This window comes from Malus domestica, chromosome 17 (assembly GCF_042453785.1).
Source record: "Malus domestica chromosome 17, GDT2T_hap1".
In the NCBI taxonomy this organism is placed as follows: domain Eukaryota; kingdom Viridiplantae; phylum Streptophyta; class Magnoliopsida; order Rosales; family Rosaceae; genus Malus; species Malus domestica.
In genome coordinates, this window is record NC_091677.1 from 6,674,104 (window position 1) to 6,686,106 (window position 12,003).

Consider the following 12,003-nt stretch of genomic DNA (forward strand, 5'->3'; position numbering starts at 1 on the left):
TCACTAGTCACATGATTAGTGGCCCCAGTGTCAATTATCTATTTATTTGTTCCACCAAGATGCATAACAACACTATAATTATATTGAGCCATTAAACAAAATCACGAACAATAAAGGCACAAAAGATACGCAGCGGAATGAAAACAATTTACCAGAATACTGCAGCAATCATTGTTCACGGACTGTAGCAATATGTTCACAAACAGATCATTGTAGCACTATTCACACACTGTAGCAACGATGTACTGTAGAGTGACACTATTCACTTTTTTTTTCACGAAGGAACTCACTAAAAATATGGGCACAAAATTAAAGCACAGAAGTCACCAAGAGTGAACTGCTCTGATGTCATATTAAACTAAATATGGTAAATACCAATATTAAGCTAAACATGGTAAGTACCAAAAATATATATGATAATATTTGGGAATTTCTTATATATTCATTAATCTCCAAAGTCGAGTATATATAGGAGTTACAATTGGTATTACATATGTACTTCACAAATGTGGGACAATAAAGTACTATTTACACTTTAACTAATATATAACTCGTAAAAATCAAAGCCTGAACTTGTTTCCCTAGACCTTGTGAGCAAACAAATGAGAAGTCTTGAGATCTGTGGACCATATTGCTCTGTTGATTCTTATGAAGAGAGCCTTCTCTTGCTGGATAAGGCCGATGCAGTTTCTCTTTAAGTAAAGGAACAGATTCAGTAACGAGTTTCGGTGAGATGTATGAGGCCCCTGAAGGGCTGGTGTATTTTTCTCTTCTTTGGAGGGCATGTAACAATTTATCTGAAACGCCGGTAGATTATCTTAAGTATGTCTTTGATTGTAAGCTTGAGTTTTTTTAAACTTTAGCTGAAGCTATGGAGGACTCTTGTTACAAATTTCAATTGTTGTTGCAGCTTGAAACTATGTATTGAAGATCTATGAAATGTATTTGTGACTTCCTATAACTTAGAATAGTTTAGAATAAAATATCGCTGCTTTAGAAATTGTTAGGTTTGAATAACTAATAAAATATACGAAGATACAAGATCACAAACTTTTGGCCCAAAACAAGTGCTCATATTTAATAATTCTGTAGAAGAAAAAACTATCCCATAAAACCAAACGACTCCATAGGCATTTCATCCTCCAACCATTTCACTATTTCTCTCTCTTTTCCTGTCTGCGTTTCTTGTTTACATATCAGTATGTCATGAAAGAAATGCGCAACCGAGTTTCCCATCGGTTTTTCTCCGAGGTTTCGGTCTGAATCTAATGGGCGGTGAAGATAGGTGGCAAGGCATTGCTCTAGCTCCAGTAAATACAGAGATAGAAGAGGAGCAATGGAGGAACTTCAACAACTCAGTGAATGCAGTTTCTTTAGGTTTTGTAGCAACTGCTATTCTCATCTCAATGTTTCTCGTCATGGCAATTTTTGAGAGATTTTTCAGGCCCAGATCATCACAGCTGACCACTTCAGCTCGGACTGCTGCCACTACTCATTTGGATCTTCAGGCACAGAATACCAACAATGATTCCAAGCTTGATCGCCACAACTATCACAAAGTAAGCTTTTTTATCTTTTTTTCTTCCCCTTTAATTGTTATTACTGCACAGATGTGGGTTAGCACAGTTGGACAGGGCCGTGTTCCCAGCTCCTTTACAGCCAAATTTCGAATCACTCTTCTTGTAAATTAGAGTAGTTTGATAAACAGTTTGTCTTACTTTCTTTTTTTACTTACTTGTTTATGGGATGCACTTCTAGTTAAAGGTGTGAAATTTGACGAGATTGTGCCAAAATTGGAAAAAAAATTTAAAAATTTAAAAAAAAAAAACCATTGTTTTTTCTTTGGATGGTGATTTCACATTTAAGTTTTCTCCTTACAAAATCATTCTCTCGTTTTCACCGTAAATTCTCTTTTAATTTATTCAGTCCAAGAGTTCGAAACGAAATGAAAGAATGCATGAAAGAAAAGGGAGGGTGGAAATTTCCTTCCGTTGTTCTTTTTAGCATTTCCTTTTGTTCATTTGTGTGCATTATTAGCATTTAGGCGCTTAAGCTAATTGAGGAGTTGGTGGTTTAGTTTAATGATTTAAAAACAACCAGCAAAGATGACAGGGTGTTATTTGGAGCTTCCAATTTCAATAGTGGGCTGCATTACATTTAAGATTTCATAGGATCTGCATTATTATGCTCTACTTCTCCTTTTTTTTTTCTTCTAAAAAAGGATCAGATGGTGGTTTCGTCATAAAAGTCCACCCTTTTGGGGGCCGGAAAGACTCACTGAGGCATTTCAGCCTCCTTCTGACCACTATTGTGTGATTCACACGCACTCAGGAATTGAACTTAGGACATGCCGTGTGAAATACAAGCTTGAATTCGTCCCCAAACATTGGGTCACCCGGGGTGATTTTATGCTCTACTTAATTAATGATTAATATCCAAAATCTTGTGAAAAAATTTATCATTTTAATCCATTTTTCATAATTAATGTTTGTAATGCTTTGTTCACTTGGCTTAATCCTTTGGCCTTGTCACTTTGACGCTGATCCATCACATGAGAAGAGAGATAAAATACACCATGTTGCACTTATGTCTCTCCTCACTTGACACTCAAAGAGAAATAGGCACATAAAGTATGCTAAGTTTTAGCCCTAATTCACACCCCTTGAATTCAAGTACTCGAAATCGTGGGTAATAGCTAGCTAGTTAGGTAAATTGGTAGATATATACTAGGATCCATCAATTAGCAACAAGAACTTGTTTTTTACCCTTAAACAATTACCATGGGAATGGCAAACTTAATCACATGCTACAATGACCGATGTTTATGCCTTCTATGATCTCGAAAACAACAGGCATGTTTAACCCCATTTGTTAATCTTCATTCTACAATTATAATCTTGACTTAAGCCATATCTTAATCGCTTCCCATATACCACGTGTCCACGCGACATTGAGCGTTTTAGGAAGTTCAGGGAATTTTGGATATTTTTTATGTTTAGGAAGCCTTGATTTGTGGAGAGGGTTAGTATTTTGGAACGTATATAATTGAAGGAATATTTTTATAAGTTTGCTTTTCCTCGACCTACTTGTAAAGGGAATAATTAAAATTAAAAAAGCCTGTTTTATAATAATTTTGATTAAATTATCAACAGCATGCTGCATTTGAATCTTTAAAGTTAAAAGCCACCAACCACGCCAGAAAAGTATCTTCCATGATCAGGACCCTCTTTGATTTTACTGATTCATTTGGATTCCTTCCTTCTGACTTCTTTATTTCGATGCGTCAATGGTTTATTTTAGTTACATTGGAGAGAATCGAACTCTGACCTAAAACATATTTGCTCGGGTTGATATGTTTTGTATTACATTTGTGCAGATGAGAAATTATGCCAGAGAAGTATCTGTGATGATGCCTGGAGAAGATATGCCTACCTTCATTGCACATCCTGCTCCTGCACCGTGTCTGCCAGAGCGCATCGCTTGGCCTCTCCATCAACACAAACCGCGCTTCAGTTCCATCTTCAGCTAAATTGCAGGTCGAAGCAAGACATGGATACCGGCAACAAAACCTAGTTTTCGTTACTTCTTTTAGTTCCGGACATATGATTGAATTTGGGTTAGTTGACGACCACGTTAGTGTTTTGAACGTAGGAAGAAGCCAGGAACCAAACTCATCAGCACTACAACAATCATATGTATAAAGCTTTGGCTGTCATCTCAAATGGATTTTCTTGGTTTTTACTTCTAAATATCAAATAATCATCTAATAAGTAAAGAATAGTATTTGGCTACTCAAAGGATGAGTCGGAGTTCCTATCAAAATTGTTCGTTCCAAATTTATAGAACTTTGTGTTTATGATCATGATCAAAATCGCTCATTTTATAAATCACTCTATAAAGATCGCATCTACAAATAATCAATTAAAACTAAGGTCTTTAATTTAGTCATCGAATTGTATAAAAACAAATGAACATAATTGGTAAAAGCATTACAAACCGTCTATATATTTGCTACAATAACTTGATTAAACAACCTTAGTTTTAATTCATTTTTTGTATAGACGATATTTACATAATGATCATAGTATGAACGGTTCTAATCATAAACACAAAGCTGTATGATTAGAACACTCAGTAGGAGTTCAACTCAAAACTCAAAACAACACTACTCCTGAAAGCGATGACCCATTGTCCTTCATTGTGTGAATGCTCCAAGTGCGGTACATAGTGTGAAAAGTGGTAACGTTTATGCTTAAAGTGGTAGTGCTTCAAATAGTAGTGTTGTGCTCGGAGTAGAACATTCCACTCCGAGAGAGTAATGACCCCTCCGATGGAGCAATGTACCACTCTAACAATGGGAAAGTTCACTTAATGTGGTCACGTAATGAAGAAAAACCGAGGAAGGACAGGAAATTTCCTAGAAACAGCGGGATGCTGGAAGCTTGTACCCATCCCATTCCAAGCGAAGATACCAATATTCCAGGACAAACCTATCCCCACACAATTTTGCAAATCTCAACATTTGAAAAACAACCACACACACACACACACAAAAACAAGCCAAATAAGTAAATTATAACAACAATGGGAAGAAAGAACAGCAACATTGTCATTGTCTGTAGTTTGTAAATTCTAAGGTCGGTCCGCCGGAGCATGCGCTGCCCGGCCACACATAGAAAGAGAGACTTTCGTATTCCCTTTTCTTCCGTTCCTACCCATGGTCTCATCCGATTGAGAGAGAGACTGAATGCGGCATCTGTCAGTACACAAGATCCTCTCCGAATGAAGGGTGCTCATAACTAATTCACACAAAATTAAGATGCTAGAGCAACTTGAACAATATTTAGATAAAAGACTCGATCTTTATACCATTTTCCAGAGAATTTACATTGTTTCAGAAAGCAAAACCCAATTTGCCATTGTTTAAGAAAGCAAAACATGTTTTGCCAACATTTGCAAGGAAAGTGCTTAATTCCACAGTACTTTCAAAAACAAGAAAAGCACTTTTGACAAAATGCAACCAGTAAAGAATCAACTTTAGACAAAGATGAAGCACTCTAACGAAACCAGAGGGTTGTCGATGGAGGGCTCATTCCCCTGCTGTGAAACACCGCCGTTTGGTTCCTCCTCTCTAATTTTACCCTCATTCCCCTGCTCCACGACGGCGCTGTTTGGCCCATCCTCCTTTCTAGTTTTGCTCTGTTTCTCAACTCCCACTCCCAGCTGTGAAGAACTACCACCGGCTGGTCCAGTCAACTTCGACGCCGACGGGCTTCTTCCCCTCCCCCCTCGACCCACTCCACCGGCAGTCCGGGTAGCCGGTGACCTCGACCTGGACGACACCGTATCCCGCCTCACTCCGGTGGGGCCAACGCTGCGCTGCTGCGTAGTCCGGGGCTGACCTGACTCCCGCCCGCGAAATGAACTCGTTTCGGTGCGATTTCTCTTCGCAATCGAAGTGTCCGATGCCCTTGCCAGAGGTCTGGCTGCTCTTTCCCTCCGGGCGGCGAGGCCGCCGGAGTAAGGGCGCTTACTACTCGCCGCGGTTGAAGAAGCGCCTTTCACTCTGGGACCTACATCTTTCTTCCGCTTACTCGTTGCCTCGTCGTCTCTGGCTTCCGTAATGGTGGTGGCTGTGGTCGCCGTCGAGTACGAGTAGCTTTCGCTGACGCTGACCCCACAGGGCTCCGAAGCCTGAGAAGGCTCGGCGGATACGGCAACGGCGACGGCGAGCTCTTTTGGCGGTTGCTCAGACTGGAGTTTCGGAGGCGAACGAGTGTCCTTGTCTGGGATTATTTTGGGCACTTGGGGTTTTGAAATGGGGGTTTCGGAGAGAACCTCTTTCACCGACTCTTCTTCGATTTCAACAACCGGTAGTGGCGGTGCTGCGGCTCTGAGTTGGGTTTTCGGGATAAGGGTCGGGTCAGGTTCCGCGAGGGAAGATCTGGCGTGGAAGTGGCGGTTGTTGGGGCCATTTGGGTGGTGGTGAGGGGGAGGTTTCTGGGTCTTGGCGGTGCCGAGACAACAACCCATTTGTGATTTTGATGGGGATTTGGTTTGTGAAAGCAGAGATTATCGCTTTTCAGAGCGCTTTAGTGGTAGCGACTGCTAGGGAGCCAAGGTGGGAATTAAAATTTTCGAATTTAACGGTCATAAATTGGAGACTGAAATCTGAATGAAAGGAATTGGGGTGACAGTGAGAGGAGAGAGCCGCCTCAGCGGGACAAGGTTCAACTTGTAAATATGAATGGACACAACAAAAGTTGGGATGACAATCCAAACCGTTAAACCCGATAACCGTGGATAATCATCCGAATGAAGTGGATTTGGGTATGAAAATTTGGGTATATTATGAATATGGGAAAAAATCGTGAACTTTTATTGGTTATGGTTTTGAATATAGTTATAGAGGTCTCTAATCCGTATTCGTCACCGAATCCAAACCGAATAATATATTTAGTATATAATATTATAGTATTCACCGAACCCTATACTATATTCCTTATTTATGAAACCCTATACTATATTCATTATGCACCAAACATCATGTTTATGGGAGATATCAACAACTCACATCATCAATGTTTTATTCAATACGCTTATTTTTATACTCTAAAAAATTCATTCATTGTTATGTTTCTTAGTATTAGATGTGGCTATTGAATGACGAAATTAGTATTTACTAAATTATTATGCGTCAATTAGATGAATATAATTTTTTGTTTTTGATGAAGATGAATATAACCATTAACTGATGGAAAATCCGTTATCCGGTGGGTATGGTTAATTTGCGGTTATGGATATGGTTAATTTTCGTGGTTATGGGGATGGATATATAGCATTTCCGTCCCCAAACCGAACTGTTGTCATCTCATCCCTAAACAAAAGTACTGCAGGCAAAGGAACCCAACACGCTCAGTGATTATATGGTTTCTAGAGCAACTTAAAAATTTGGGGTCACCAGGAGGGTTGGCTCAGTTGTTAAGGTCCTGCCTTGTGTGCTGTTTCATTAAAGTTCAAGTTTTGCTAACAGCAGTTCTCGTTGGTGCGCGATATGTAAATTCCTATGTAAATTTATACTAGCGGCAGTTGGCAATTAGGTGTCATGCGTAATTACTTTTGTCTCGATGTTGTGAGTATGCCGTAGCTCTTAGCGCTGGCGATGAGAGTAACCAATCTCCTCCTAAACTCCTTTTTACCAACAAACAAAAAAAAAAATATATATATATATATATTTGGAGTCCGACTACAATACTCTGGCGTGAAATGCATCAGGATATTGATATTGATGGTTTTCGTACGGACAAAAGTTAAGAAACAAAGCCGAAAGATGCCCCATACGCCACCAGCGTCAATATTCAATATGGTCCCCAGAGGAGATGCATGTGAGCTTGTGACCTACAAATTGAAAACTTGGGGCATGAAAGGCCCCAGACAAAACAGAATTTAGTAGCAGATTAGGACCAGTACTAACTACTGGTGCCAACAAACAGGTGGGTCTTACAAGCAAAGAATATATTAACTACACTGTCCATTCCTTCATCATCACATTGTATTAAGTTCTATAAGATACATCATCGTACGGCCGTTGCTTGCATTCTGCATCCGACATTTCGCGTGTTTAGTGCCAAAACTAGAATCCGAAACAAAAAACAAAGCACATATACATGATTTGCTATTGAAGAATAAGCAATTATTCTTGTTATTGAGTATTAATAAGATGATTCACAACTGACAATTACAATGAATTGAGAATACAACCGGAATTGATATCGTAACAAGACCGGGTAAGCTTGGGCCCTCTATAATCATCACTTGTACAATTCACAGACTGAGCCTGAGGGAGAAGAACACAGACCGGAATTTCATGGAAGACATGAAGATTTCATATGTAGGAAACAAACCCACTCATCACGAGGCAGAAACATGCGAAGATTTAGCCCGGTCTGATTCTATCATAGATTTGATGTAGTATTCACCAGCTTTGTATGACGACCTTACCATGGGACCAGATGCCACATATCGAAATCCCTGTTCCATTTAAAATATACAGTAAGTTAAACTTGTATACATACAAGAGGATCAGGTGATAGTATGCTTGATACAATGAGATGTAACAATACAGTGAGATGCTTGTCAACAAATTTATATAGGTGAGGCGGGCCAGAAGATCGTATGTTTAATAATGTTATGCTAAACTCCCAATATAAATAGGTTGACAAAAATCACATCCCCTCATTTTTTGGCAACAATGACAAGTTGACGTTCAAGGATTACAGCCTTGAGTAGTTTAAGTGTTTCATCCCCTATAAGAGTTAATTATATAAATCCTGTGTCTTCCTATGGTTGTATTGCAGTCAACATTTCTCGAAAAGTGAATACTAGTAAGTGAGAAAAGGAAACACCCTACGATTCTTCTCGAACACAAGCATTACCAATAATGATCGTTGAGATAATAAAGTAGAGGACAAATCAAGTCAATAAGGAAATCCCTGAACGGAGTCAATACTGTTGCCGTAGCCAAATAATACACTAGTTAAAGTCACATGGAAGAGCTACTAATCATCCCAATGCTCAAACAATCACCACAAGAGAATATGAAAAAACCTGCTCTGAATAGAAACATGGAATCAAATAGCATAGCCAGCATAGTTAAGAACAAAAGGGTAAAAGTATACCATTTCCATGCCAAGAGCTCGGTATCTCCCAAAGGCCTCAGGAGTAATGTATTCAGACACAGGCATGTGGCGCTTCGAAGGTCGCATGTATTGACCAAATGTCATAACATCGACACCTGCAGCTCTCACCTTCTCCATTGTCCTCACAACCTGATCAGGCGTTTCTCCACACCCTAACATTATTGAAGTCTTTGTAAGTGTTCCAGCAGGAGCATAGTCTTTGGCCATCATTAAAACATCTAAAGATTGTTTAAAATTGGCACGATGATCCCGCACTGCCCTCTGAAGCTCTTCAACCGTCTCTATATTGTGCGCAAGGACATCTAATCCCGATGTTGCAACTTTCTCTACACAGCTTGAGTCTCCCCGAAAATCAGGAACTACAAGACAACGTGCAAAATCAACATCACATATGAACTCTAATCACATAATTGCCAAACTTCACATCCATTAGATTAATACTCACAACCTCTTAATCATACGGGCATACAAAAGGCAATATTTCGTCGAATCAAAATAAATGTTCCGAATTCCATACCGAGCTGACAACATCGTCCTAATTTAAACTGAAGAACAAAACCATACCCAAAGCCTCAATGAGCATGCTGGGTTTGAGCACCTTCAACTTTTGCACGGTCTCAGCAAAATGTCCACTCCCTTGATCGGGCAAATCGTCCCGGTCCACGCTAGTAATCACCACATAATCCAAACCCCAAGACGCAATCGCCTCCGCCACATTGGTCGGCTCATTAGGGTCCGGCGGCGGAGGAGTCCTGGAAGTCTTCACATTACAAAACCTGATAATATCAGCACAAAACCAAAAAATTCCCATCAACATACATAAACCAAAAGACACAGCAATTCTCTCACATGCGCATTTCATCAAACAACTTGCCTGCAACCGCGCGTACACGTATCACCGAGAATCATAATCGTGGCGGTGGCGGTGCCAGTCTCGCCGCCGGACCAGCACTCGCCGAGGTTGGGGCACTTGGCCTCCTCGCACACCGTGTGGAGCTTCAATTCCCTGAGCTTTTTCTTGATCTGAGTGTACTTTTGGCCGCCGGGGATTGACTCCTTCATCCATTTCGGCTTCGGGAGAGGATTCTTCTTGGTTCCGACTTCGACGGAGTAGGGGCCTTCGCCTTCCACGAAGTCCGTCAGAACCGGAGAATCGGCGGCGAGGCGGGCCCGGAGGCCCGCCAGAGTTTGTGGGAACTGGGAGGAGGTTGCGGCGGTTAAGGGCGGGGTTTGCGTGGAGGAGGAGGAGAAGGACCGGGCGGTCGATTTTAGGGTCCGAGCCGCTAGGGCCGTGAACCGGGTCTGCATCTCTCGCTGGATTGGAGATAATGGGATGGGAGATGGAGAGAGATTTCAGATGGTTCGATGGTTGGTGGGGAAGGTGGATGACATTTTGGTGGTTTGTTTGGTCGTTGGTTTGGTTGGCGCACAGTTTTGGATCTGAAATCTCAGGCCCATGTTTGATTTGGTAATGGGCCTGCGATTTTGATTTTATATTGGATTATTTTTGGGCCACTGTGCCTGATAAATTTTCAATCAAACATTGTTTATTTGGCAATCACTTCAATAATGACTAATTATGTTGCCATCGTAACTGAAGTGAAGTGATTTTCACACGCTACTTTTTTCTTCCTTTATACTCATCATATTGAATTGTGAAAAATATGGGTGAGAGCTCTTAGTTCGAATTTCGTAGGCAGCAAGTTTAATACTAATTTATTATGATGGTTATTGTGAGACTTAGCACAAATTTTTCATTTTTTAGTATACATCGTTATATTAGATAAACAAGCGGACTGCTATTTGCATTCTAAAAATATAATATTGCCTCATCATAAGAGTAATTTTCTTTCTAACTATAAAAAGTTTGAAGTGCAAAGTTAGATTTTTAAAGTATCAATAACAATTTAAAAAACAAATAATAACTAATTATTGTTGTTATCAATAACTAAACGAAAGTGATTTCCACTCACTTTTTTTAGCTCTTAAAAAAAACATCTTGCAAACTCTTCAAGAGGTACAAATCACAATTTCGATAAAAATCATTTTATTATGTGATTTTTAAATGGAGTGGACTATTACGTGATCTTTAAAAAAAAATCTCCTCACTAATTATTGTTGTTATCAATAACTAAACGAAAGTTATTTCCACTCACTTTTTTTAGCTCTTTAAAAAAACATCTTGCAAACTCTTCAAGAGGTACCGTAGATATCACAATTTCGATAAAAATCATTTTATTACGTGATTTTTAAATGGAGTGGACTGTTGCGTGATCTTTAAAAAAAATCTCCTCAATATCGATTGTATAAGAAAATAGAGTGCCTTATCGGCAAAGGAAGAAAAAAAACTCTTTTGAAGTACTGAAAATGTTGAAACAAATAAAGACCTTTTTGAAAGAATAAATCCTAAATTTGAAAATAAGGAAGAGTTCTAGCGCACTTTCCCTCACTTTCCCGAACTTTCTAATTTTATTACATACGAGATTCTTGACTTTTCGTTAAATGATTCTCAATTATCAACATAAACAGTAATAAATTTGACTCAGTTAACTCTACGATGCCAATAAGTAGAGAATTATTTTTTGTTGGAATATATGGAGAATTTGGTCATATCATATTCTCTCTACATATATATACAGTAGCTTGATTATGGCGCGACTCCGACAGAACTTGTGGCTGCGATTGGTGGGGGAGTTCATGAATTTGGCTACTTTTTCCTTTTAGTCTATATAAATTTGACTTATATGCGTGACAAAGACGTAAAATATTTGTATTGAGTTCGATACAACACTAGGAACTAGACTCAGCCCACCAAACTACAACACATTGGTCCCTGCATTTGATTCGGAACCTAACAGAATTTTATGTAGGGCTTGCCGCCTGATACCAACGACCATATGGTGCTAACTCTCATCATAAATCCACACTTGCGTGGATGTGTATGGTTATGAATATCTCGACAAGTTCGACTGCTAAATGTAGCACGAAACAATAATTTCTTTTTTCAAGAAAATCGTTACGTGATAGTACTAATTCAAGTGTTATAGTTGTTAAAAATTTTGAGAATACAGATAATGTTTATCCTACAAGAATTCACACAAGATGAATATTAGTAAATTATAATTTATGTTGATATGATAAATCATATAAATAATGAAACAACAACGAAATACTTATTTTTTATAACATAGAAACCACTCTTCGTCAATGCTTGATTAGAAACAAAATTTTAGGTTAAGGCATGTAAGTCACTGTCTTTAAGGGTAAATTTCACTCCTCGGCGACAATATCTCGATGTAGTAGG

General features: G+C 39.2%; 3 protein-coding genes across 3 annotated transcripts; 1 reads left to right on the forward strand and 2 right to left on the reverse strand.

Annotated features, from left to right (window-relative positions):
- Positions 1 to 1,045: 1,045 nt before the first annotated feature.
- Positions 1,046 to 3,789, forward strand: LOC103404732 (uncharacterized). Its single transcript, XM_008343688.4, has 2 exons — positions 1,046 to 1,559; positions 3,377 to 3,789. Exons 1-2 carry the CDS (start codon positions 1,269 to 1,271, stop codon positions 3,527 to 3,529), a joined length of 444 nt encoding a protein of 147 aa, XP_008341910.3. The 5' UTR covers positions 1,046 to 1,268; the 3' UTR covers positions 3,530 to 3,789.
- A 1,248-nt stretch (positions 3,790 to 5,037) lies between these two features.
- On the reverse strand, positions 5,038 to 6,033 carry LOC103404894 (uncharacterized). The gene has a single exon (XM_008343859.3). It carries the CDS (start codon positions 6,031 to 6,033, stop codon positions 5,038 to 5,040), a length of 996 nt encoding a protein of 331 aa, XP_008342081.3.
- Positions 6,034 to 7,686: 1,653 nt separating this feature from the next.
- Positions 7,687 to 10,101, reverse strand: LOC103404733 (lipoyl synthase, mitochondrial). Its single transcript, XM_008343689.4, has 4 exons — positions 9,574 to 10,101; positions 9,264 to 9,475; positions 8,679 to 9,058; positions 7,687 to 8,031 (listed from the first exon to the last, which is right to left on the reverse strand). Exons 1-4 carry the CDS (start codon positions 10,005 to 10,007, stop codon positions 7,912 to 7,914), a joined length of 1,146 nt encoding a protein of 381 aa, XP_008341911.3. The 5' UTR covers positions 10,008 to 10,101; the 3' UTR covers positions 7,687 to 7,911.
- Between the last annotated feature and the right edge of the window lie 1,902 nt (positions 10,102 to 12,003).

What these genes read in the sequence shown, in the direction of transcription:
- LOC103404733 (XM_008343689.4), bottom strand. Translation starts at nt 10,007, where the DNA reads ATGCAGACCCGGTTCACGGCCCTAGCGGCTCGGACCCTAAAATCGACC. An exon ending in ACGTGTACGCGCGGTTGCAG is followed by an intron (nt 9,476 to 9,573) that starts GCAAGTTGTTTG and finishes TGATATTATCAG; the next exon opens with GTTTTGTAATGTGAAGACTT. An exon ending in CATGCTCATTGAGGCTTTGG is followed by an intron (nt 9,059 to 9,263) that starts GTATGGTTTTGT and finishes GTTGTCTTGTAG; the next exon opens with TTCCTGATTTTCGGGGAGAC.
- LOC103404894 (XM_008343859.3), bottom strand. Translation starts at nt 6,033, where the DNA reads ATGGGTTGTTGTCTCGGCACCGCCAAGACCCAGAAACCTCCCCCTCAC.
- LOC103404732 (XM_008343688.4), top strand. Translation starts at nt 1,269, where the DNA reads ATGGGCGGTGAAGATAGGTGGCAAGGCATTGCTCTAGCTCCAGTAAAT. An exon ending in ATCGCCACAACTATCACAAA is followed by an intron (nt 1,560 to 3,376) that starts GTAAGCTTTTTT and finishes ACATTTGTGCAG; the next exon opens with ATGAGAAATTATGCCAGAGA.